The 24,522-nt window shown below is 57.5% G+C and overlaps 3 protein-coding genes across 5 annotated transcripts; 2 read left to right on the forward strand and 1 right to left on the reverse strand.

The window, feature by feature from the left end:
- Nucleotides 1–59: 59 nt before the first annotated feature.
- CCNP (cyclin P) lies at nucleotides 60–7,037 on the forward strand. Of its 3 annotated transcripts, XR_012081106.2 has the most exons (10): nucleotides 60–1,677; nucleotides 2,588–2,668; nucleotides 3,083–3,176; nucleotides 3,357–3,463; nucleotides 3,940–4,035; nucleotides 4,438–4,593; nucleotides 4,935–5,096; nucleotides 5,584–5,765; nucleotides 6,433–6,752; nucleotides 6,855–7,037. XR_012081106.2 is itself a non-coding variant. In XM_020787219.3 (9 exons), the coding sequence occupies exons 1-9, from the start codon at nucleotides 1,600–1,602 to the stop codon at nucleotides 6,611–6,613; spliced, it is 1,137 nt and encodes a 378-aa protein (XP_020642878.3). In that variant the 5' UTR covers nucleotides 60–1,599; the 3' UTR covers nucleotides 6,614–7,037. The 3 variants fall into 3 exon arrangements, 2 of the variants coding, with proteins under 2 accessions (XP_020642878.3, XP_072836182.2); XM_020787219.3 differs by having other exon boundaries at nucleotides 6,433–7,037; XM_072980081.2 differs by having other exon boundaries at nucleotides 2,594–2,668; nucleotides 6,433–7,037.
- Nucleotides 7,038–7,438: 401 nt separating this feature from the next.
- Nucleotides 7,439–10,973, forward strand: TTC9B (tetratricopeptide repeat domain 9B). Its single transcript, XM_020787112.3, has 3 exons — nucleotides 7,439–8,697; nucleotides 9,708–9,890; nucleotides 10,529–10,973. Exons 1-3 carry the CDS (start codon nucleotides 8,199–8,201, stop codon nucleotides 10,609–10,611), a joined length of 765 nt encoding a protein of 254 aa, XP_020642771.3. The 5' UTR covers nucleotides 7,439–8,198; the 3' UTR covers nucleotides 10,612–10,973.
- Nucleotides 10,974–13,724: 2,751 nt separating this feature from the next.
- Nucleotides 13,725–24,440, reverse strand: MAP3K10 (mitogen-activated protein kinase kinase kinase 10). The gene is made up of 11 exons (XM_072979768.2): nucleotides 24,310–24,440; nucleotides 22,420–23,560; nucleotides 21,100–21,280; nucleotides 20,527–20,675; nucleotides 19,817–19,992; nucleotides 18,140–18,386; nucleotides 17,582–17,704; nucleotides 16,745–16,883; nucleotides 16,375–16,487; nucleotides 15,264–15,827; nucleotides 13,725–14,570 (listed from the first exon to the last, which is right to left on the reverse strand). The coding sequence occupies exons 2-11, from the start codon at nucleotides 23,183–23,185 to the stop codon at nucleotides 14,188–14,190; spliced, it is 2,841 nt and encodes a 946-aa protein (XP_072835869.2). The 5' UTR covers nucleotides 23,186–23,560; nucleotides 24,310–24,440; the 3' UTR covers nucleotides 13,725–14,187.
- Between the last annotated feature and the right edge of the window lie 82 nt (nucleotides 24,441–24,522).

Raw genomic sequence — 24,522 nt, forward strand, 5'->3', positions numbered from 1 at the left:
GGTGAAAAAGCCCTAGTGGGACCAAGGTTGCCTTTTAGTTTCAGATATTTCACTTCACTCTGTCCACCATCTTTCTAATCAGCCTTCCTTGAGGGACCTTCTTTTAAAGTTTCAGTGAAATCCAGTTTGTGGGTGTCGACTTAACCCAAGTGGGCCGGCATGGAGTTGGTGGCTCATCTATCTTCCTTAAGATTACACAACGACCTGTGTGTGCGTGTCCGTTGCCTCGCCTTGAAATGGGGAGCGGGGAAGCTCCAGAAACGAGCTGGAATGCGGACATGTGAAAGGTGTTACATTTTGAAGGGGTGGGAAATGAAGCAATGGACAACCTAATAGAGATGCAGAAAACTACATGATGTGAAGTAAATGGGTTTTCTCATGGTCCTAGAACCCAATGGGATCATCCTCTGTCATAGATCATAAGAAACTGAGGAAGCTGAAAAGTGCTTACGAAATATCTAATGATGGAAACTGGAATCGGCCCTCACCAGCCGTGGTTATGACCAGCAGGCTGCGCAAAAGGGACATGTGCAAGGGTGGGGTAGAGAAATTCATACTTCCTGGTCATGGATCGCTCCTTCCAGGAGGCAAGCCCCTCACTAGCAGTTGTATGTGCAAAAATTCCACCTGGGATTTTAGGCTTCTTGGTCAGCTTGAAGTTGGGGGAGGGGTCCATGCACTCTTTATCCCTCTGGATGTGCCGTCCTAAGAGAGTAGGGTGCTCACTGTTGAGCAGAATTGCTGGCTTTCGTACCAAAGAAGACTCTCCTTCGGAGTTGAGAGCTTGGAAGCCTGCAACTTGCATCTTGGTCTTTCTGCACCCATTTTCTTCTTGGATATAAGCCTGCAGGTTTACAACAGTCTCCGTGCTGTCCCCCACACAAACCAAGGCAAATTGGGGGCGACCGGGAAGATCAGAGGGTGGTGGAAGCAAAACTTTCTTGCCCCAACCAAGACTTTCCAGGCCTGGTTTATTCAAGCAGATAGTGCAAGAAAGGCTGATTCTTGTTTCCTGTGCTTCAGCTCCTTTTCGGCAACCTCCAGGAAGAGACTGGATGGTTTCTGAAAGCCAACTGGGTGCCTACTTACCACTATATCCTCCGCAGTGAACGCCCCAAGTTACAAAGAAACACAAGGGGTTTTGCTTCTGCCAGGAAGTGGGTGCTGTGCTTATTTATTGATTTCTTTATGACTTTTAATTTATAAACCGCCCCATTAGTACCGAAGCACTGTGCTGGGTGCTTCGCGAGCAGTGAAAACCAAACTCAACAAACAACAACACCAAATTACAACACAACTAGCAAGAATGTAGCATAAAAACTTTTTTAAAAAAACTGGCACCAAAACAGATTTCCAAAATAATAAAATAGCCGCCTAGAATGGTCCTGATCCGACCAGATAGGTGGGATATAAATAAAAATTGTAAAAAATAAAGCAGAACAGGAGGCGAGGTTTTGTGTTTTAGGATATTCCCTCTCTAAAGGCATTCTCTCTCTTTTTTTAAAAGTCTTTTTGGGCTAATGAGCCCTAATTAAGCCAACCTGGGTGCTGAGTGCCGGCAGAGCTGAGGCATTCTCTCCCCGTCTTCTTCCAGGAGCCATGTGGGGCGTGTGGGAGAAGCCCATGGCCTTTCCGGAGAGGAGACCCTCCTGGCTGGTGCTGCAAAGAGGGTTGGAGGTAAGGAGTGTGTCTTTTGAGGTGGCCTGTGGGTTTGGGATTCCTCGCGGCAGGGAGTGGAAAAGTTTCCAACGACTCAGGGTCTCCTGATTTAGGACAGCAGTAAAAAAGCCTTTCCAAGGATGACAAAGAGGGTTCCCCCTGCTTCCTCTCTGGAAGAAAAGCCGCTGCCATGTTTGCTGTTTTCATCCCCTACCGATGGGATTTGCAGTGGCTGAGTGGGCGGGCAGCAGGCCATGGGTCTTCCCAGTCCATTTTCAGTGCCCCCCCCGGTCACCTCCATGCACCCAGTCCTCTAGGTGTTTCTGCTAAAGCGGCCCCAGGGAATGGAGGGCATGCCGGCTTCCCTGTAAAAGGTCCAGGAGCCTTGCTTTCCCTCTCCTGGGCTTTCCACGTAGCCAGTTGCTAAATACCAGGGCCTAAGCCACAGTATTTCTCTACAAGCGACACCACCATCCAAGCCGGGAGGCCCTCGGCTGTGCCGCAGGTACAGTTATTTAGCTATTTAGCTGTCTTCTCTGCCCATGCTCAGATGTCGTACTACTGTCTGCACCGGTGGCATCTCAGCCTTGCCTGACGGAGCTCCCCAGTCCTCCTGGCTCTCGGCAAGCTCTTCTTAAAATCAGAGATGTCAGATTTGGGTTCCTTTAAGAGTTCGGGGGGGAGGAAATCCCCCACCCATCCCACTGGCATTGAAGGCGATCCTTTTAATCTCCCCTCCCTCCTTCCCCATGTTTGGTGTGTGTGTGTGGGGGGGAACCTCCTGGGATCCCCTTGACTTTCATTTTATCTGGGCCCCTTCTTTAACTAGCTCTCTAGACGTGCTGACGGATAAATGGGGTGCTCCTAAAATGAAGGTGCTTCAGGGCTGGGTCTGTCCCTATAACCCCCCTGGCCAGCTTGTGCTCAGTTGCAGGTGGATGAGAAGAGGCAGCCCTTGAAAAGCAAGGAAAACAAAGGGGCCTTGAATGGGGAGAAAGGCTCCAGGAAGGTGCGTACGTGGGGCACTGGGTGGGTGTCCTTCATCTGGGGCCGTCAATCCGAAAGCCGCCCCCACCTTTCTGGCCTGGTTAGGATGGACCTATACAGGGGGGCTGGGGGGGGAGGGAGAGCCATGTCTATCTTGGCAGCCAAATAAGTGTAAGTAAGAGCAATTTTTATGGCTCATTAAAGAATAAGACGTTTTTATGGCAGAAGGTTTCACAGATTGCAGCCCAAAAGTTGGGAAGCCGGGGGGCCCAGGGCGCTCCTCAAGAGGCCCCTCTCCACCTCACCCCCATTGTTCTCATAAAGCTTGGCAGGGAAGTCCCAAGGGGGTGGGGGTGGGTCTAGAGGGATGCCCCTCCTTCCCTGGCAGGGAGGTGGCTGCCTTTTAACGCTCTTGCCACCCAAACTGACCTTACAGAAGAAAGCTCCCGGAAGCTATGACAAGGAACGGGTGCCCGAAAAGCCAGGGGCTGTTGCTTGCCGGATGCCAGCAGAGCCCCCTTTGCAGAGAGGTAGGGGTGATGAAGGGGGAGGCCAAGCCTTTGGAGGTGGGAGGGGGAAAGAGGGACCTGAAGGGCCCAGCCTGGAAAGGGAAGGGCAAGCTGCTGGGGCCCCACGCATCCCTTTTTCCTGCTCCCGAAGCTGCCTGGTGTCCCACAGAGCAGATTCTCCTCCTTCCCTCCCTCCCTCAGGGGTTCCTGCCTCTGAGTCCCTTGTGGCGGAGCTCTGTCAGGCCCTGCGGAGGATGAACATGAGCCTGGAGAGGGACGACGTCTCCGACCTCTTCAGCAGCATGAGGGTGCGTTGGAGGAGATGGAGGGGAAGGCAGCGTCGGGGGGGGGCATCTCTGTTCATCCCCCAGCCTAGGTCTAGAACCCCCGTCCAAGAGAGAATGAGGGAAGGGTCTTGGACACCCCCTTGCCACCTCCGCCACCACCCCTCCATCGGCTCCATTTCACACAGCCAGTGGGAGGAGACTCTGGGCCACAGGAAGGTCTGGTTGGGAACAAGAAAGAGGGGCCTCGTGGACCGAGTGGGCTGCTGAGAGGGAGTGGCTGGCTGGCTGGCTTGGCCGCTGGCGGGGTTGAGAAGGACCCATCTCTCGCCCGGATCCCTCCCGTGGTCCTCTCCATCCTTTTCCTGAATCCCTTGGAGCAGCTGCTGGCCAAAAGCCTGATGCGGTGGAAGAGTACACGGGGTCGTCATGGGTCTGGGACCCCAGGGGGTTCCGAGGAAGATAATCTCAGAGGTCCCTTTCCTCCCCTCGCCCAGCAGAAGCTGCCCCCTTACACGTTCCAAGGGTCTGACCTGCCGCGCTCTGTGACTGCTGAGATGCGTGCCCTCGTGGTGGACTGGCTGGTGCAAGTGCATGTAAGCAACCTGGAAGGAAGTCTCCGCTCCCCCTACACCCCCTCCTCCACCACCTCCCCCTTGCCTGCTTCTGGGGTACATGATTTCATTTTCTGTTACACCAAGTTTCGTCATGTACCACAGCTGTGCAACATTAAGTTTTAATCCTCAATAACCACACCTGAATACAGTAGAGTGACTCATGGTAAAATCAGCCATTTTACATTTAACTGTACAACGTTAATATTTAATACATTCCCATATCAAAATCTCAGCAACCTTGGACCCGAATCTCTGGTGCTGGGCCCACATCCTGGCTGTGGCTTTGCCCCATTCCTTCTCCTGACCCCCACGGGCCACCCTCCTCCTACACGGGATTCCCTGCCCCTCTTTGTCAGCCGCCTGTGGTCCCGACTCTCCTAGGAATACCTGAACCTGGCCGACGACACGCTCTACCTGGCCGTCTACCTCATGAACGCCTACATGAAAGCAGGCAAGGTGCGCGTTTCCGGCCTCCAGCTCCTGAGCATCACCTGCCTCTTCCTGGCTTGCAAGGTGGAAGAAAGCGTTTGCCCAGAGGTAAGCAGCGGCCGGCCAGAGCGCGCCGCCTGTATCTGGTCCTGGAAGGGCCCTTCAAGATTTGGTCCCTCCGGGAGAGACGCCAGGTAGAGAGGCTGACAGTGCAAGGCTTTGGCTGCCCCTGGCCTGGAGGGAGGGCTGCTTGCCTTCCTGTTCTGCTAGCCACTCTGGGATATGACCCAGCACTCCTGGGGCTGGGCTTGCTTGGTCCAACCGAGCCTTGGGGGCCCTCTGACCTCTAGCCCAGGGTAGGCTTTGGCGGGAGGGATAAGCCCCTGCACCTCACGGAAGCCCTTCCCAGCCCCCTGCCCCTTCACGGCACTCCTTTGCCTGCCTTGCAGCCAGCCCAGCTCTGCTTCATGACCGAGGACTCGTTCAGCCGGAAGGACCTCCTGCGCATGGAGCGCAAGGTGCTGGGGGGCCTGAAGTTCCGTCTGCATTACGCCGCCAACCCCGTCCACTTCCTCCGCCTGATGGCAGAAGTCGGCCGCTGCCCCTTGGAGGTGAGTGGCTGGAGGCTGGGGCAGGGAGGGGAGGGTCAGAAGCCTGACCCGGCGGTGGGAAGGCAGCCCTTCCGCCCTGCAAAGCACAGGTTGTTGTGTTGCTGTGATGTACCTTCAGGTCGCCTCCGTCCCTACGGTGCCCCTGTGAAGCAGCCCTCTCCAGAGTGCCCCATCCTTAACTGCCTCGCTCCGCTCCTGCAGAGAACTCCAGAAGCTCAGGCCTCCCTGGCGGGGCCTCCGTGTCTCCGGGAGCCTTGCTTCCCAGCCTTGCTGCTCTTGTCCTTTCTTCCTGACCTTGGTCACTCCTGCCAGAGAGGGCATGAACCCATCTTCTCCTCCTCTCAGAGGTGGAGAGACCCTTTTGGGCTGAGTTCTGTTCCTCCGGGATGAAATTGACCCATCAGGACTCCGTTTTGTTGGCAAATGGGAGGCGGGCAGGGCTCCGGGGTCCTTCTCTTCCCAACACACCCTTTGCTGCCTCCCTCAGGTCCGGTATTTGGCCCTCTATTTCCTGGAGCTGTCTCTGATGGAGGTGGACTGTGCGCATTTCGAGCCCGCTCGGCTCTCACTCGCAGCCTTGCGCCTGGCACAGAGGCTGTTGCTGCAGGAGGCCGGCCCCAAGGATGGGAAAGCGCTCCAGGAAGGCCCCTCCAAGCTCCACCTGTACAGGTAGGGGCCAGTACGTTGATCGATTTAATTATTATTTCAGTTTAATATACCCCTCCCACTAGTGCTGTAGCACTGCTTTGGGTGGTTCACAATAAAGATGCATAATCCAGTGAGTAATATAATAAAACTGTAAACCATCAAATCATGTTTAAACAGAAAGCAATGGAGCATAAAGACAGCTACATAAAACAAAACAAAATGAAACCAGAACACAGACAACAAATGACTGGACAGAGAGGCAAGATTGACGCAGTCAACTAGGGTCGGGAGTGGAAGGCCTCCCTCAAGAGCCATGTCTTCAATTGCCTTTTAAATATTGTGAGGGAGGAGGCCAGGCGAAACTCCTCCAGGAGCTGATTCCAGAAGGATGGGGCCACCAGGGAGAAGGCCCTGCCTCTGGTTGAAGATGTATGGGCCTCCTGAAGGAACCTCATCTGCGAGGACCTGGTGGGTCGGGCAGTTGACTTTGGGGAAAGATGCTCCAATAAGTAACATGGGCCCAAACCATGGAGGGATTTGCATGCAAGAGAGTCAAAGGAAAGTGTGTTAGCGGCCTCGCAGCTGTGGGGCAACCCTGAGCTTTCGTATTCCAAAGGGTCTGCTGCTCTTCTCTCCCTCCCCCTTCCCCCCCTCCCCTTGACCTTCAGCTGCTTCTGTCTCCTTCCAGTGAGGCCGAACTGTCGGCCATCTATCCTTACATGGCCAAGGCTGCCCTGCAGGGACCCAGCTCTGCCTTTCAGGCCACCTTCCTGAAGTACTCCCGGCCCCAGAAGCTTTGCATCAGCACCAGCCCCGCTCTTGCTGCCTCGGAGTTCTTGAACCGCTGCCTCGGGGCCCCTGCTCCTTGAAAGAGGATTACTCTGGCTGGACACCCTTCCAGTGACGGGTCGAAGGCTGGCCAAGGACCCTTGCCCTGGCTGCCATGATGGGCAGGTGGACAGGGGACTCATGGAGGCAAATTCCGTTGCCACAAACTCACCAGCCTGGGTGAGTGTGTAGCCTTCGTTGTGTTCCTCTCTCTTCTCTTCCTCTTTTTATTTCTTCTGTTTCGGCTCTCTGTGCCCATGTGTCTCTTCCCTCCCTGCTCAGGTCCTTCTGCTTTTTCTCTCCTTCACTTCTTGCCTTTGAGCAAAACTGGGCCAGGAGGTCTGAGGACCACTTCTCCTTGTGCACCCCTTTGAATCGCCCCAGGATGGCTTTTAAAAAAGAGAATCAGGAACTGTAAGAAAAAGCCAGCTCTGAAAAATGTTTAATAAAGTGTTTTACTCTCTTCTTGAATTGCTTTCTTCTTTCCAGGGCCTGTGTTGTGAGTGTATTCCTTTACATTGGATCCATGCTTTCTCTTGGAGAGGGTTGCTTTCTCAATAAAAGCAGCGGGGAAACTTTCCCTCCCATGCCAGCAAAGAGAAACAGCTCCCGGGTGTCCCAGGAAAGCCACCTGCAAACTTTGACACCCTCTTATTTAAAACCATTTCCGGTGTTGCTTGGAGACTGCATTGCCCCTGAAATATTTTGCTAAAACAGACACCCACAGTCAAATCGCTAATGTTTCCCCTCTGGGCCTCTCCCCACGCTCACTGATGCACCCACACTCCTCACCGCTGATATGATCATCATAACGCTGGTCCTCCAAGCATGGTGGATGTTCAATAGGCCAGGAAAAGGCTGTGCAGGGGGAGGGGTCTCTAGACGGTGATTCACTGGCGGAATCCTTGCCCTGATCCTGCCCACATCCGGCGGTGTGGGTCACAGAGCAAGGGGAGGGGTGACAGTTCAAGGGCAGCTTCTGTTCCCTTCCTCTTCAGAGAGCAGACCCAGGAACAACAAACTGGGGGGTCAGCCCCAAGGTTCACTGTGCAGGCTGGGGTGGGTGAAGAAAGGGGGGGCTCATGGGGCTGCCCCACAACAGATAAATTCCTGCTCAGAACAGCACCCTTTTGCTTGGCCCAGCAAGCCGGCTGTTCCTTGCAGGAGATTCTTTTTTTAACCCACTGGCCCAGGAGGCCCTTCTATCCAGTCTGGGGGCTATAAATTTCCCCCTGAAGCAGCACCTCCCAGGTCCCATCCCCAGCCCGCGTAAGCCCTGCGCTCCGCGGGGGAGGAGCCCAGCGTTTTCCTCCCGGGAGCCTCCCTTTCTTCCCTGCCCGCCTGCCGGCCTTCCTCTCTCCCCCCCCCCCCCCGTCCTCCGTCCCTCCGTGCCCAGTTCGAAGACATCCGAGGTCAGGCTGGCGGCGGGCGGTGCTGATGCAGGAGGGAGAATTTCCCATCATGCACTAGGCGAGAGCGCTGTCCTCGGTGCTGAAGAGGCGCCCGCCGCCGCCGCCGCCGCCGCCGCTGCTCACCCCGCACCGGTTGGGGACCAGGACAGGCCGTTCGCCCGCCGTGCCCGTGCCGTGCCAGTGCCTCCTTCCTCGCGGGCCGGGCGCCTCCTTTATGCACAGCACGCTCTTCCAGGTCGTCCAGCGGAGACAAGCCTTCGAGCTCGGGCGGGATGGCCCGCTGCCTGTGAACCGCGAGATGGAGGACAAGAAAAGCCCCTACAAGCGCAGCTGCCCGGAGGCCGGGGCGGGGAGCGGGGGGGCCGTCGCCCTGGGGGCCGGAGGAGGAGGAGGAGGAGGAGGAGGAGGGGGAGGAGGAGGGGGCTACCGGGCCCACGCCGCTGCCGCCGCCGCCGCTGCCGAGCTGGAGGCCAAGATCCAGAAGGCGGTGGAGTTCAAGGCGGAGGGTGCCCGCTGTTACAAGCAGAAGAAATTCCGGGAAGCCATCGGCAAGTACCACCGGGCGCTGCTCCAGCTGAAAGGCCTGGAAGAGCCTTCCCCCGAGCTGGCCGAGAAAAGCCTCCTGGGACGGGCCAGCTGCTGGCGCCGGCTCTCCGAGGAGCAGCGGGCGCTGGTGGAGGGCACCGAGATCGAGTGTTACAACAGCCTGACCGGTGAGGACCGCAGCCCAGGGATGGTGGTGGGAGAGGGGGGAAACCCCTGGGAATGGGAAGGGTTGTGCGCCTGGCACCCCAGGAGGAGGGAGGTGGGAGGAGGCGGGCAGCTGTGCCCAGAAGGGAGTCCCTCTCCCCTGCCCAGCCTGGCACAGACTGGTGGGTGGCTGGGCAAACCTGGTCTCCTCTGGCGAGAGGATCCTTGCCACGTCCGAGCATGAACTGGCCAGGCACCTTCCTGGAAGGCAGCCCAGTCAAGCTCTCTCTTCCAACTCCCCCCCCCCAATGTACATCCACCACACTCCCCCCCCCCAAACAACCGGTGTCGAAGCCCTGTCTCCCTCCCGGTCTCATCAACTGGCAGGGATGGGATGAGGCTGACCATGGCAAGGGAAAGAGGGGAGGGGAGGGACGAGATCGAGTCTCACCTGCTGAAGACCTCGTGAAAACAACTCAAGCATCTGGGAATCAGTCCTTGAGATGAGCGTCCAAAAAGAGGGCTCAGCCACAACCCTGATGGCACCAGTCAGATTTCAGAGAGAGGGGCTGGGGCTGACCTGAAGCAGAAGAGAGCGGGCAGGTGGAGGTCATTTGGCAGGGCGTCCCCCACCCCACCCAAAGTCTGATGCCAGGCTTGCTCTGGAGTCCAGCTGGACTTCAGGCCAGAGAGGGATCCGCCTTGCGGCCGCTGGCGGCTGCTCAGGGCCTTTCCATTTCCCCTTGGGTGCTCTGCTGCTTGCCATCCCAGCCTGACTGGTTGCCGGGGAGATGAGGGCTGCCTCTAGAGAGTGCACTGCCAGTATTGAGTCGATGGCATTGGCAGAAGACACCCAGGAGGCAGCTCAGGGTGCCCTCGGGAGGAGAAGAGGAGGGTTCAGCCCTGCGGATGGGATGACGGGTCGTAGATTGATGGCCAGCTGGAAGTGCAGTGGGCCATCCCTGGGGGAAGGGCTGGGGTATCCCAAGGAGCGCCTCCCATCTGCCCCCCCAGTAACCCCCTGTCTCCTTAGCCTGCCTGCTGCAATCGGAGCTGGTGAACTACGAGCGCGTGCGAGAGTACTGCCTCAAGGTGCTTGCCAAGGAGAAGAGCAACTTCAAAGCCATGTACCGAGCGGGCATTGCTTTCTACCACCTGGGGGACTATGAGAACGCCCTTTTGTATCTGAAAGAGGCCAAGAATCGAGAGCCCACAGGTAGGTGCCCAGGTCAATCCTGCTGTTCAGGAAAGAGAGGGATGGAGAGAGAGAGAGAGAGAGAGAGGTGTTTGGGGGATGAGCAGAATGCAACAGAAGGCAGATTTCTACACCAAATGTGTCAGGACCCTTGAGTGAAGCTGAGCAAAGGGTCTCTGGGAAGCTGCCTTTTCCAACCGGACATCAGGCCTGTGCAAGGCATTAAGCTGGCCTGCAAGACCTTTCCTTCTGGGTGAGGCCAACTAGGGCATCTTGGTCCTGCCGTGGGGACTCCCAGAAAGGAGAATTATGGACTTTGCAACACAAACACCCCCCCTCTGAAATGCACATCCCTAACAGCTGCTTTTCTTGCTATCTATATGCACTGTTCTAAAACCTCAGAGACTTCCCATAGCTTGAGGTAGAGTTAGCCAACTTTGGTGGGCCTGTACCCAACCGTGTGAAATCCAGGACCATCTCTCCTGCCGGTCACTCCTGCTAGAGAACGCCGAGCCAGAAGTATCAAAAGTTTTTTGGGAAAGTGGGTTCCTCTGTTCTCTTGCGTTGGGTTCTGAGGCCACAAGAGGGACAGCGGGAATTTTTCCGCTTTCCGGAACCGCTCCTGCCCTCAAGATGGCTTTTGTGCCTTCTCTTTGTAGACACCAACGTCCTGCGCTACATCCAGCTGACAGAAATCAAGATCATCCGCTGCAGCCAGCGTGATAAGGAGGTGATGGCGTAGCACCGGGCCTGCCGGGCCAGAGCTGCTGCTGCTGCTGCTGCCACCACCGCCACCGCCGCTCTTCCTCCTCCTCCTCCTCCTCCTCCTCTGATGTGGAAGACAGATGGAGCCTTCTCCACATGGTGCCAAGAGTGCCCCAAACCCACCCACTGCCCTTCCTCCCACCCGCCACGCTCCAGGAAAAATGCCATCCAGTGCCCGCCACGCCCTGGCAGCTGCCACAGCCCGAGAGTTTCCCGGTTCAGAGCGTTGCTCTCGAAGGACAGTCGGGCCCGTGTTCTCTCGGCTGCTGGACGGGATAATGTAGCATTTTGCCAAACACTGTTGGGGTTGCTTATTTTTTAAAAAATGGATATATAAGAGCCTTTCCCTGGTGTGTCTCTGTCAGATGAGCCAAGTGGCATGGTGGGGGTGGGGTGGGGCACGTGTGAAAAAAGTGCTGGGGAAGCTCTGTGTTGGGGGGGTCCTCGGTACCATATGAAGAGCCAGAGAAGAGGCAAAGGGGGTCTCCTGGTGCAAATAGCCACTTGACCTGCAGCCTCTCTCCTTTGATGTGGCCCGTGGCGTTGCTGTCCTGCTTACTGCTTCCAAGAACACCTCCGTGTAACTCTTATGGCTGACCTGGTTGTGGAACCCTCCCCACGTGGTGCTCCTGGGGGCGTTCCTTCCCACTCCCCATTAAGGAGGAGATGGCACAGGGGCAACGTGGGAGTCTGGATCCCACCTTGTCTGGGTCTCCCTTCCTTGTCTAGAGCATGCTTCTTGCCCTTGAGTGTTCAGGGAGCTAAAGGTCACCAGAACAGCAGAGGAATTCTGATGCAGGACCAGCCCAAGGAAGATCCAGCATCTTGTTCTCATGCGTGGCTCTTCAGAGGCCTCCGGGATGCCCCACTGCAGAAGAGTTAAGCCTGTTTGCCCCTAACAGCTGGTAGGTGGTGTCCTGCTCCCTCTGGCCAGAGCATCCTCTTTCTCTGAGCTGCTGAATGTTGTTGCCTCTCCCTCTTCCCTTCTCCACAAACGGGCCAACTGTCCTTTGAGTCGACCCATTTGTGCAGTTACCCTCTCTGCCATCATCATATCCAGTCCACTGAGTTACCTCCGTCACAAGAAATAGACATTACAGACCACCTCTCTTTAGAAGAGGGAAATCCTTAACTGCTGAAATAGTCTGAATGCAGAAGCTTAGATTCCAAATTCAATTACTTTGTCTTGGGGTTGGTCTCCAGGACTTAAGCAGAAGGCTGACTTCTCAAAGATATCACCTCTCTCTAGTGCTAATTTGGACAGTTTTTCCCATTTCCAGGAAATTGGACTGCTCCAGAAGCCAGGCACTCCTGTCATTTGCCATCAGGGAAGCATCCCCCAGACCCACTGTTGGCATCACCTACAGTTTTGCTCTGGATCCTGACCTGTTTCCTTCCTACTTTATCCCAGAAAACAAGGCTGCCTCAAGAAGCTACTTGAGAATAAGCTTGTGTTGCTGACAGGGCTTCTCACCACTGTGAGATGAGCTGGGGGCTTCCCGTACAGCTTTGTGAACTCTTTTCCCCTTGCTGCAGGTGGTGTGTTTGTGGGGGGGGGTCTAGGGGGGAGAGGGACTCCTAAGAAGGCGCAATTTGTCTCAAACACTGCCGTTCAGGTTCAGAAGCGAAGGGCGAGGTGCACCAGAAGCCTCCCCGCTTATTCGCGGTGTGTGTGTGTGTGTGTGTTCACGATCGCTTGCCAGTATGGCCATGGGATCCAGATTAAATCCAGAAGAAATGACTGCCCCAACAGAGGGATTCTCAGACCCACCAGAAAAGGTTAAGAAAAGGAAGGAAGGAAGGAGAAGAAAAGGAGAAGGCACCGATCAACAGCTTTGAGGCAGATCTAAGAGTTGGTTTTGTGTTTGCTGGGCTTTGCCCAACTCCATGTAGGATTTAGAAGACGGGGTGCCTGAGTGTGGAAGTCCAGTCATCAGGTTTGCCAAAGACACAGATCCGAGAGGCCAACCTGAGCCTCTCCATCAACCCCAGAGGTTTCATCCAGGCTTCACGTGACAAGCCAAGAGACTCTGGTCCATTAGGGCAACGAAGGCGCTGCCAGGCCACAGATTCCGGCCAGATTAGTGACCCTGAAGACCAGCAGTGGTAAAAATTGCATAGCCTCTCACATCAGAGTCATGCTGATTCTGCTTACTGAGCCTAGGAAGCACCTTTAGTCCCCAACTAATTCAGAATACCTGGCCCTGACCTGCTTGTGTCTCTGCGTGAGAAAAGCTGTGGAATTCCCAGAGAGATTCGGTCCCATACGCTCCCGGAGGGTTTGAGCATGAGTAGGAACATCTGCAGAAGCTCCTTGGACCTGTCTGCCTTCTCACAGAGATGCCTGCCACTGCCATTGCCCTGCTTTGGTACCAGTGATGTTGTTGCTATGGTGACCGGGGTGCATAAGGGAAGACCGGATATGGTGATGCTCATTCTCTTTGCAGATCGATGCAAACGATGGGGGAGGGAGCCCTGGAACAGGGAGGGGGGGTCAGAACTAACCTCTCAGTTCTCTGGAAGCAGAACCGAGGTATCTGAGGTTGGGGCCATGATCTACCGTGGCCTTCCCACATCCAGGCTACCGCTTAATACCCAAAAGGAGAGCTGCCCACTAAGTTTTCCCTAAGGGGAAGGATTATCAATTGACACTGCTGGAGACACCTTAATTTAGCTGCCGTAGGACTGCTTTCTTTGGGACCAGGGCCACTCCTCACCCCTTGCCTCTGAAGAACGGCACAGGAGCAACTGAAATGGCAAAAACAGAGGAGGGGCTCGGCTTTTGAAAAACGAGGCTGGGCTTGGTCCCTCTTGCATTGACTAAAGCACCGCATGGCTTCTTCTGAGCCTCTAGCTGAGCATCATCCACTCTGTCTGAAAGACTGAGAACATGACCCTTTCCGGGGGAGGGGAGTACAACTTCCAGCGTCCCCCAGCCAGCCAGCGTGGCTAGTGGATGGGGAATTCTGGGAACTGTAGGAAAAAGGAGTGTGTGGAAGCATTTGTCTGTATCACTGTAGGGGGGCAAAGGATGAAGCTTTTCGTTGCACATGGAGTTCACAGCACAAGGGAGAAACAAAAGCAGGCATGTTTACTTCTTAGGCACACACCTTTCCTTTTTATAAAAAAAAATTGTAAACAGAATGAGTATCACAGATGTTTGGCTCAGACGTTACCCATGACAACCAGGCAAGGGGGAAAGAAGCCTGCATGCACGCACACGCACACACACGCGCACGCACACGCACACACACACTCACACACACACACACACACACACACACACACACACACACACGCACCACAGGCTCACGCACTCACACAGATGCACAGACAGACCCATGAAGTCAGCCACTGGCTGAGTTGTCTCCTTGGTGGGAGAGAGCGCCTCTCACAGTCAATAAATACAGCACCCTACATGTATGTCCCCCCTCCCCCGTCCCTCACCCCGCACCTCCGGATGCAGAGACCCACAGCCTCCGTCCCGGGCGCCCCACAGGGCAGGGGTCAAGGGGAGGTCAGCGACTCGTCCCAAGGAGAGTGATGGATGGTGTCAGTGGGATACGTCCGTCTCCAGGCCACAAGGTGGGCCCTGCCTTCCACACAGGGGCACCGTGGGGTCCCGGTTCTGTCCTTCCGTGTCCATGTCCAGAAGCGTCTGGCGGAAACCCACGGTCCTCTTGGTGGCCCCCCCGGGCGAGGAGGAGGAAGAGGAGGGACCCCCCGGCGGTGCCTGGCCCAGAGAGATGAGCTTCCAGGGGTCAAGGCGGTGGCGCCCCGGGGCTGGGCGAGGTCGGGGCGCAAAGGCCAGCGTCTGAGGCCGCTCTATGGGCACAGCAGCGTTCAGGGCCAGGTGGCCTTCCAACGCTTTGTTGCGGCAGGCTTGAGAAGGGACGAGAGAGGGAGGATCGGGCAGGCGTGGAAAATCCATGGACCCTGGGGAGGGGAGGGGGGGCAAAAGTCAGTATTGTGGAGAGAACACACTGAGGTGGCCCCCTGCTAGGAAATCAGCCCACCCCCCACCCACCCCCAAATGCAGATCTACAAGAAGCTGATCTTTAGCTAACCATTCCTCTGTTCTTTTCGGCAGGATCTCAGCCCATCTCTGGGCTGAGAATAACTCCACCTTTCTAGTCACGGGGAAGAAGCCTCTCTCTGCCCCCCCCACCCCCCATTTGACGAGGGCTCCTTCTCCAACTTGGGCTTATTTTTTGCAGCGGGAGATCCTGGGGCTCCCCCGTGCCGGCCACGTCCACCCTTCGCCCTTTGAACTTGGTGGTCTCCACTCCCTGTCAGAACGGCCCTCCGCAACGCCTGGCCTGGTCCCAGGGCTGGGCCAGGCTGCTTCCAGGTCTTCCACAGCCTGGGAAGCCTCGGTCCCTTTCTTGACCGATTGGCCCCCAGTGCTGTGGAGGGCAAGACCAGGGCGGTCAAGGAAGCAGCAGGTGGCCCCTCTGTGATGTCAGGCAAGGGTCAAGGGGGCATCCGCACGGGTTTGGTCAGGGAGCCCTCGCACCAGTGACCAATGGACGGGCGGAAGGCTGAGATCTAGCCAAGGTGGACTCGCCGCTCAAGCGCACGTAGGCCAGAGCCCGGCTCAGGGGGAGCCCAGCGGGAGTGGCGGCTCACCCAGGCAGCTGGAATCCTGCGGGTTCTGGCGGATGGCCCCATCGGAGGGGGTGCGCCGATGGCTCCTGCTGACCGCCCGGGCGGCGCTGACGTGGGTGGGGGTGAGAGACTGCCGGGGGTCCTTCTTGAAGCTCTCCACAGTGACGTCCACCAGGGGGTTGTGGCAGGGAGCCGGCGGAGGGCTTTCAGGAAGACCGGGCGCCTCGGAGGCAGGGGCGTCCTCCCCATCCGAAGGCAGCAGGGACTTGGTGGAGTTGCAGTCCGACAGGGAGGACAGGGACAGGAGGGTCAGGGAGCTGGGCGGCCCCGAGGGCAGGGGGGTCCTCAGCCTTTCCCCCGCCAGCTCGGCCAGCTCGGCCCCCAGGGCGATCGAGGCCAGGATGGAGGCGCATCCCAGAAGCACAAGCTCGCTGCGGCGACGGGCAGGGGGTGCCCCCCGCTTGGCTCCTCCTTCTGGCACGGTGGGCAGAGGGTGTGGACCCGCCTTGGACTCCACCCCTGGCGGCGGCAAGAGGGGCAGGTAGGGGGACTGGGGGCAGCTGCTCTCCTTCTCTGCGTACTCCTCTGGGGCAGCAAAGAGAAAAGGGGACGGCCGGTCGGGATTTGGAACAGAAAGCAGAGGCCTGACCTGCGGCTACCTGTGAAGGCTGGACCCAAAGAGCCAATGGGGCACTGCCCCCCCAGGAGGTGTTGCCCAGCCAGCCTGCTCTTCCCTAAGAGCCCCCACCCCACCTCCAAATATCTGGACTGTTTCCCCCTCCTGCTCAACTCGCACTCTGAATGTGTGGATTCGTGTCTGCATGTCTGCTGGTGTGGATGTAGACCCTGGGATGCTCTGGGCCCCGGGGGCCACCCTGCACTTGGCCCACCCTGGGAGCCCAAGCCTTCCCCACCCCCACCCACCCACCCCATCCAAGACGAGGGGGCAAAAAGGCTGGTCTGGTTGCAAGAGGGGCCCACAAGGAAACCGTTTGCTCCTTCCACCTTTCCTTGCCTGGCCAGAAGTGCTGCTGGTAGATCAGGCCCCTCCATCTCCAGAGAAAAGGAGGCCCACCCCAAGCCCCCTCCCCAAATCCTCCTGCCAGAATCCAGGCCTTCCAGGTGGTCTCACCCATCTCCGTCAGGCTGGCAAAGCCCCCCACCAGTGGCACGTGCTTTGGAGACTTGCCCAGGTTGGGGGCACTGGAGGACCACTGCTTGTTCCCCTCGGCCAGGGACTTCCACCTGCGCAGGTGAGAGAGAAGAGGGAAGAGTGAGCGCCCACGCCCTGAAGTGGGGGAGCCTCGGTCTTCCAGCAGAGGGAGGTCCTCCCCCCACTTCTGAGTCCCAAAGAAGAGCCCCAAAGACTTTGCTACCCCGCCCCACGGCCTCCCAATGGACCCTCTCCCCCTTGACCCCCCACACCTCATCCCTTTGCCCACCCATCACCCCTTCCTCCCCCCACCCCACCGCCCCCTCCCTTCCAAGCTGTCGGGCAGCACCTCTCTTCCTCGCTCAGCCTCTCCTTGTGGATGGTGGAACTCGGCCCCCACGTCCGACCCTTCTTCTTGGTCCCCACCAGCTCCTCCTTCTTGAGGAAGGCCTGGCGCCCCCACGTTTGGCTGCCGTCCAAAGGCGTCACTGAAACAACAAGGTGGCATTTATGGGGGCGGGGTGGGGGGGGAGAGAGAGAACAGGCTGAGTCCAGGATATGGAGTTCCACAGTCATAGTGCAGTGGCGGCAGCAGAAAAATAACATTGTGGGTGGGGCGCAAGGGGCACACCAAGGACATTTTTTAGCTGGGCATGCTGTGCTGAAAACCAACCAACCAACCAACCAACCAACCAATCAATCAAATCGTAAGTTAGTAGAAAGAAAGAGAAAGAAAAACCCACTGATATGTTTTATGCAAGAATTGGCACCCCAGTGATGTTTTCCTGGAGGATGTTCGTGTCCATTATACTATACAATCACATATGGTATAATCAGAACGATGCAGCCGGTTCACGGGCTGTTCACTTTGCCTTCCCTTGGGTTGCCCGCGGTGTCCTACCCATTCTTACAGGCACTGGCATTCACAGAAAGCTTAGACCCCAAGTGTCTCGCTCGCCTGTTGCAAAACTGGAAACACAAAACGCCGAGCCAGAAACTTGGGCAAATTGTGGGCCCAGCCCGCAAACCTCGAGTCCCACTGCATTGCCTCTCTAGCTTAACACACACACACACCCCTCAAAAGCAGGGCCGGCCCAAACCAGCAGAACCCTGGTGCATAGCAAAAGGTGCTCTGCCCTGGCATCTCTCAGCAGCAGGAGAAGTGGTGAGGACGGTCCCTACTCACAGCGGATGGCGCGCAGGCGAGGGATGACGCCGGGGCTCCCAGGAGGACTGGCTCCGTTGGCCCCCAGGCCTTTCCTCCGCTCCAGGGTGGGCGAGGCCTGGACGGTGATCTTGTGCTCAAAGCCTGTGGAAGGACGGACGGAAGACGGGTATGAGACGGAGGAGAGGGAAGGAGAGGGGCGGGAGGGAAAGAACAAGACCCCTGGCGCGCTGGCTCTCGGAAGGGCCTTCTCCTGGGCGCTTTCACCAGCAGAAACCCCGACCAGCTCCTTCCAGTCTGGGGGAGATGAGAACAAGTGTCCTCGGAGTCTGAAACCATGAGGAGGAGGAGGAGGAGCATCTTTAAGGAGGCCACCCTTGATGCCACCGGCCCCAGCATGGGCATCTCTGCCTCTGCTGCTTCTCCCCTGCCGTGGTCTCCTCCTGACATCAGCAGAGGGGAGGGGGGCTGTCTCCCCCACCCCTCGCTCTGGTTTTTGAACCCAGGGCCCCTCGTGCAGGGAGACCCCCACAAGCGGCAGGAGGGGGGAGGGTCCCTCGGGGGCCCCCCAGTGGGTACCCGAAGGGAGGCTGATGCGGTTGCCACCGTCGCCGCGCAGCTTGAGGCGGGAGCGACGGAAGTGCCCCTTCCGCTTCTTCACCCGGGGCTTCTCCTGGCCCATTTGCAGCATGATGAGGCTCAGCTCCCGCTCCACGATGTCGATCTCGCGCTGCGCCAACTCTTGCTCACGCCGGCGCAGCTCCGCTTCCTGGGTCTTCTGCTCCTGAGCTGCCCGCACCAGCTCCTCCTCTCGGCTCCGCAGCTCCTGGTATTTTTTTGGGGGGGGGAGCCAAAGTTGGCTTCAGAAGAGAAACACTAAGACACACACACCCCAAACCAAAAAAGCAGCCCCTGTACCTATTCAGGGCCTGGCTCCGGAACCTACTCCCCCCCCCCCCGGTCAAGGCATGCTCAGCCCTAAAGTGATGAAACCGCCTGAAGAATACAGTGGGGTCTTGACTTGAGAACTTAATCCGTATTGGAAGGCGGTTCTCAAGTCAAAATGTTCTCAAGTCAAATCTGCATTTCCCATAGGAATGCATTGAAAACCATTTGATCCGTATCTGCTCTTTTCCGTCCATAGAAACTAATGGGAAGCTGCTATCCCGCCTTCGACCACTAGAGGGGGATATTTTGTTTCTTTTTTTCTTAGGTCAAGAAAGGTTCAGGGAAGGTAGGGAAAATACAGTCCAGGCAGGACAGTACCAGGCAGTCTGAAGACTGTCTCCCAATCCACTCTCTAAACGCTGGAAGGAGTCAGGAAGCAGACAGGCACCCTTTTCACTGGCCAACAGTTAACTGAAAGTTCACATTTTGCACTTTCTATGCCTCCCACGTGGTTTTTTTTCAGTTCTTAACTCAAATCTAAGTATTTAAGTCAAGTCAATATTTTCCTATGAGAGCGGTTCTTAAGTCAAAATGTTCTTAACTCAAGCCGTTCTTAAGTCAAGACCCCACTGTAGCAAATTTTTCTATTCTACTCTTCCTTGACTGAATGCAGTGTCATGCCCCCTACACACCAAATCTGGGCCATAGGGCAGGGGAACTTGCCCCCCCCCGAGGCCTGGGCTGGCCCCCACCTGGCCCCTGATCTCTTCATCAAGAGGTAAAAGCAAAGGCAGAAAAGCAGACTACAGTAGCACTGGAAAGACTAAGATTTCACTGCAAGCTGTCGCGGATCAAAATCCACTTCTTCGGGCGCAGCTGCTTCTCTGGAAACGAGAAGAGCCTTTCTTGGCTGTTTTAAAATGCTGCGTCCTTTGGATCAACCTCCACATCTCTTCCCTGCCTTGCAAACCCAAGGCCCTGTTGGAGACTCGAAATCTCATGACGAAAAAGCATTAATAAATCTAGGGGTGCGGGGGATAATACGTTGATCAACTTCACAGGGCCTCATAACACTGCGTACTTTTCACAGAAACTGACAGGTATACTGGGTTCCCCTGGAGCCCATTTTCCAGGTGAAAAATCAGGAAAGAGGATGGTGTTGGTGCAAACTGTTCCCACTGCTGCTAAAATCCTGAGGTGCCTCCCCAAGAGAGGGAAGGGGGGGACAGAGCCCAGTGCTTGAGACCCCCGTTTCCGCCCCCCCCCGTGCTCTGCAGTAGCTGCCGTAGTTCCTGTCGAGCAGCAGGGCCTGCCCTTCGGGAGGTAATACAGGAGCCCAGGCCAGAGAGGTGGGACCCCAGGACTCACTTTCTCTTTGGTCCGCAGGTCATGGAACATGCTTGCAATCTCCAGCTTCCAGTCTTGCTGCAAGGAATGGAAGGACTCTAGAGGCATTTGAAACATGGCAGACTGCTCTATCGCCACCAGCTGTTGCAGGATGGAGCCAAAGTCCGGCCGGGCATGGGGGTCTGGGCTCCAGCACTCTGCGCCACACAGGGTGGGAGGCAAGGAAACCAGGAGAAGCGTTAACCCGATACAAACACGGCTCCCTGGCTGGTGTTCGGTGCCGGCAAGCCGGAACCGACTTGCGGCAACCCTAACAGGGCTTTCAAGAGAAGTCCGATATTTAAGGAGTGGTTTCACGAATTCCACACCCCCGGTGAGCTTCCCTGGCAGAGGGGAGATTCGAACCCAGGCCTCTGGAATCTTAGTCCATTGTTAGGTCCACTGCAACACAGTGGGTATCCCCAGCTCCCCTGCCTTTTGCAAAAAAGGGGCTGTGAAACAACTATGCAAGGGTCTCAGAGTATAGGCTTCTCTCTCAACACCATATCCCTCTGACGCAACCTTTTCAGTTGCAAGAACTACTTTCTGCTCTTCTGTTCCTTGGGCTGCAGGAAACTCTTCCCGTATAAAGAGGAAGAGAGGGTCCTTCGGACAACGTCCACCCCTCTGCAGCCCAAGCGGCTTCTGCTGGAAACCAAGGCCATGGCTGCCCCCTCTGAGCCCCCACTTACCCTGCAGGAGACGGGCGAAGGGTTCAGGGCAGGTGGAAGGGATGGGGAGTGTCAGCTTGTTCATGGCCACGCCGTAGGCCACAGCGAGGGCATCGATCTCCCGGTAGGGGACCTCGCCAGTCAGCAGTTCCCACAGCAGCACCCCGAAACTGGGAAGAGCAGACAGAAAGGCACAGCAGGACTAAGGGCCTGCCTGCGGTAGAGCAGGCTGACATTCATCAGGTGAAGCTCAGGGCATCAAAGGAAGAAGCTCTATTGGCCTAGCATGCAAAGCATGGCAAAGAAATGCAACCCATCCTCCTTTCCATATGGGTGGTGGGGGGGAAAGGGTTGTTCTCCTGCCAAGGGTCAGGCCACCTCCCTTTTCCCGAGAGAGGTTCACAGCCCACCCTCCCCAACCACCCTCTCCAGCATCAGGGGGTGGCCGGTTCCCTTCCGACCTTCCAAAGGGGCTGTTTGGGTAGCAAACGGGTTGCCGTCAGCTCCATTTCCCTGGATCCCTGGGCTTCGCCACCGGCGGCCCCCGTAAGTCCCCATCAGTACCAGCCACGGCTGCTTGCCTGCTCGTCTTACCTCCAGACGTCGCTGCTCTTGGAGAAGAGGGAGTGCTTGATGACTTCGGGAGCCATCCAGGCGTAGGTCCCGGCAGCGCTCATCTTGGTGGTCTTGTGCCACTCCCGGGCCAGGCCAAAGTCCGTGATCTTGAGGGTGTGGCCGCTCAAGTCTTCACTCTCAATGCGCTCCAGGATGAGAACTGGAAAGGACCGAGCGATTGGGCAGCAGGTGAGAGAGCCATGGAAAAGGAGAGGGGAGGTGCCATTCCTGCCCCTCTCTTCTATTTTTGTATATTTTTTTTCCAGCTTGGCCAGGTGGTTTTTAAATGTTAGACTCTGATAGATCTCACTTCCCCGGACTCATTGGGAAAAGGCAGGAGAGTAAGCGAAGCTCACCCACAGGAGATGGGAGGAAGGCGAGTGGCGGGAATATCTCCATGGCAACCACTCCCGGGTCCACCATCCTTCCACAAGCTTTCTGCCCTGTCCTCCAGGGTCAATTGGGGGGATGGGGACGAGGAATGTACTGGGAAGGGAGAAATGGTTCCAGCTCAGGAAGAGCCCGCTGGCTCACAGAACAGGTCGGTTACTCCAGCATCTCTTCAGAATCTAGTGGCCACCAACCCTTACGGAGTCCCAAAGGCCAGCATCACCCTCTCCCTTTGCAGGGGGAGCTTTCTGAGGAGGGGGGGTGTTTGCAGACTTCCCACATGGAACTGGACAGGCATTCCTTTGAGGTTGGAAGAAGAAGGACAGGGGTTTGAGGCAGGAATGGGCTGGAGGGAAGGGTACTGGGTATGGCTTCAGTGAGCAAAGTGGGGGCCAAGACCTTTCTAGCAGCCCTCAACCCTCTTCTGCCTCCCCCTTTTTCTGGAAAAGTAAAAACAAAGTTGAATTGTACTTCCAGAAGTCTCCAGAATGGCAAATGACCTTTTATATAAGTCACAGTCTTATCTCCCAAAGCATTTATTTAAAAAACACATTTTTCCCAGAGGTGGGCCTCTGGTTCTTTCTGATTCCTATTTTTTTTCCAATTTTGGTTTGCCCTTTCGGCAGGCTGAGCAGCCCCTAGACATTCCCAGAAGAAAATGGGCACCTGGGGTACTTTTTGGGATTTTGGGGGGGGGGCTGGTTGGATTGTTTATTGATGGGCAGGAGGGCTGGGTGTTTCATGTTTATGCTGTAAACCATGCAGAGGAGTGGCATGCCAATAAATGAAGAAACTTTGCCTGCCCCTGTTGTGTGGGATGGTGGCATTTCACTCCCACCTGTCTTCCTTTAAACCTGCCCCCCACCCCCACCCCTCCGTCAGCCAGCGCTTCCCCACCCTCAGACTTACTGTTGATGGATTTGAGGTCTCGGTGGATGATGGGCACAATGGCCTCATTATGGAGGTAGTTCATGCCCCGGGCGATCTGGACAGCCCAGTTGACCAGCACGTGGGGAGGCACCTTCTTGCCCGCCAGGGCCCGGTTGAGGGCCCCCCCGCGAGCATACTCCATCACCAGGCAGAGGTGAGGGGGGCTGAGGCACACGGCCTTCAGGGCGATGATGTTGGGGTGCTGCAGCATAGCGAAGAGCCGGGCCTCCTGCCGTACGTTCTCCACGGTCACGGAGAGGTCTTCTTCGGGGTCTTGGCGGCTGGCCTTCACAGCCACTTCTTCCCCCTGCCACAGCCCCTTGTAGACCTTCCCGAAGCCCCCCACCCCAATGATCTCGTCCAACTCCAGTTCCTGGAAGGAGATTTCCAGGGGGGGAGGATGTCCGGCGGCCAGGGAGCCTGGGATCTGGGGGAAGGCGGGGTCTTTCGTGACATAGTTGCTGGGGAAAACCCCCACCTTGTCCTGGAGCTTGCCCGTCCACCAGCCCTCGTCCCCGGAGACGGTGGAGTCCTTCGACAGGACCTCCACCCAGTCTCCTCGGTGCAGGGTCAGCTCCTCTTCTTCCACAGCCTCATAGTCAAACACGGCGGTCCAGAAGGGGGTGGGGGCCAGGGGGCAGGCCGTCCAGATGCTTTCCCCTTCCTCCCCTTCCTTGCAGGCCTGCTCCATCGGCTCAGCTCCTGCCGCCGCCGCCACCGCTGGCCACGGGTCTCGCCCTTGCATGCTTCACAGGCCCAGCCGGGTCACTCGGCCAACCTCGGCTCCTGCCAAGTCCCGGATTCCAGATGCTGTGCCATCCAGAACTCCAGCCTCGTGGGCTTCCATCTCTTGCACCCTCACAGCTCCCAATGGATCCTAGGGTCTCCCCCCCCCCGTCCAGCACCAGCCGCCAGCAGCACCAGCAGCCTCTGTCTCAGGAAGGCTTCTGACTAGTCAGAGGAGCCTGGCTTGGGAGAAGGGCAGGATGGAAAGGCAAATGTTTTGGACAAGCCTGTTCCTTTAAATCCAAACAATCCGTCCAGCCTCCCGGGCTTCTGCTCTCTCGCTCCTCGCTCGTTCTCTGCTGCCCAGCTGAAGGGAGCCCCGACTCCGCTGGCCCTGGCAGAGAAGAAAGAGGCCCATTATGTCCCCGCCAACGCCACCCTCTGAGGACAGATAAAGGCAGATTAAATGCGGGCCATTAAAACAACACAGCGGGGGGGGGGGAGGGGGAGCGTGAGGGCAGGCCCCAAGGCAGCCCTGCCATGCTCAGAGGGCCCGCTTGCACATCTGGAGACGCCTCTGGCTGCAGCGGTCTTCTCCGGCCAAGGGGAGGGGCGGGCAGCGGTCGCTCGCAGGGGTGCCAGGAAAACCCACCTGCTTTTTTGGCGGGGGGGGGGGGAGAGGAACCCTCCGTCCACCCTTCCCCAAAGCCGGAGGTTCTGGGGGGGGGGGGGGAGAACCCGCGGGCCTCTCTTACATACACCTTATGTAAGCCGCCTGCGCGTGCGGAGGGGCGGCGTGCTCTTGCGGAGCGGGCCGGAGGGGCGCTCGGCGGGCTCCAGTCTCCGGCCGCGGCTCCGGCACGACTCGCTTGCAAGGCTGCGGGCGCGCCTGGGGCAGGATCCGGCCCGCGCGGGCTCACCTACCCGCCCGCCCACCTGGTCGGGCCGGTCTACCTGCCGGTTGTGGGGAACGGGGCTGGGGGCTGGAGGTGGGATGAAGAGCCCCCCCCCCGGCCTGCGCTCTGGCAGGACTCCCCGCCGGCCCCGGGATTGCGCGCGCGTTTGTGGCTGGGGAGGGGGGAGATCTGCCCCCAGCCTGGCTGGTGACCCCTCCCTCCCTCCCGCCTGCCTCCCCTCACCCACCTGGGCTGCGTCCCCGGCTCCTCCTCCTCCTCCTCCTCCTCCTGCCGCCGCCGTGGCTGCTGCAGAGACGCCTCCGTCCTCAGAGCTAGGGCTGAGGCCGGCAGCCCCCACGCCCGCCCCGGGGCTCCCCCTTTTCTTGGAGAGCGAGGGGCGCCCGGCGCCTGGGCGGTCCCCACCGCCGGGCCGTCACCCGGCCCCCTTGCCGAGCGCCGG

Source organism: Pogona vitticeps, chromosome 9 (assembly GCF_051106095.1).
Source record: "Pogona vitticeps strain Pit_001003342236 chromosome 9, PviZW2.1, whole genome shotgun sequence".
NCBI lineage: Eukaryota > Metazoa > Chordata > Lepidosauria > Squamata > Agamidae > Pogona > Pogona vitticeps.

Bases quoted from the DNA above. Each gene is read 5' to 3' on its own strand.
- CCNP (XM_020787219.3), top strand. From the start codon at position 1,600: ATGTGGGGCGTGTGGGAGAAGCCCATGGCCTTTCCGGAGAGGAGACCC. The intron at 3,464-3,939 runs GTGCGTTGGAGG...CTCGCCCAGCAG, and splicing joins ACCTCTTCAGCAGCATGAGG to AAGCTGCCCCCTTACACGTT. The intron at 5,097-5,583 runs GTGAGTGGCTGG...TGCCTCCCTCAG, and splicing joins TCGGCCGCTGCCCCTTGGAG to GTCCGGTATTTGGCCCTCTA.
- MAP3K10 (XM_072979768.2), bottom strand. From the start codon at position 23,185: ATGCAAGGGCGAGACCCGTGGCCAGCGGTGGCGGCGGCGGCAGGAGCT. The intron at 21,281-22,419 runs GTAAGTCTGAGG...GGTCCTTTCCAG, and splicing joins AGACCTCAAATCCATCAACA to TTCTCATCCTGGAGCGCATT. The intron at 18,387-19,816 runs GTGAGTCCTGGG...AAAAAATACCAG, and splicing joins ACCTGCGGACCAAAGAGAAA to GAGCTGCGGAGCCGAGAGGA.
- TTC9B (XM_020787112.3), top strand. From the start codon at position 8,199: ATGCACAGCACGCTCTTCCAGGTCGTCCAGCGGAGACAAGCCTTCGAG. The intron at 8,698-9,707 runs GTGAGGACCGCA...CTGTCTCCTTAG, and splicing joins GTGTTACAACAGCCTGACCG to CCTGCCTGCTGCAATCGGAG. The intron at 9,891-10,528 runs GTAGGTGCCCAG...TTCTCTTTGTAG, and splicing joins CAAGAATCGAGAGCCCACAG to ACACCAACGTCCTGCGCTAC.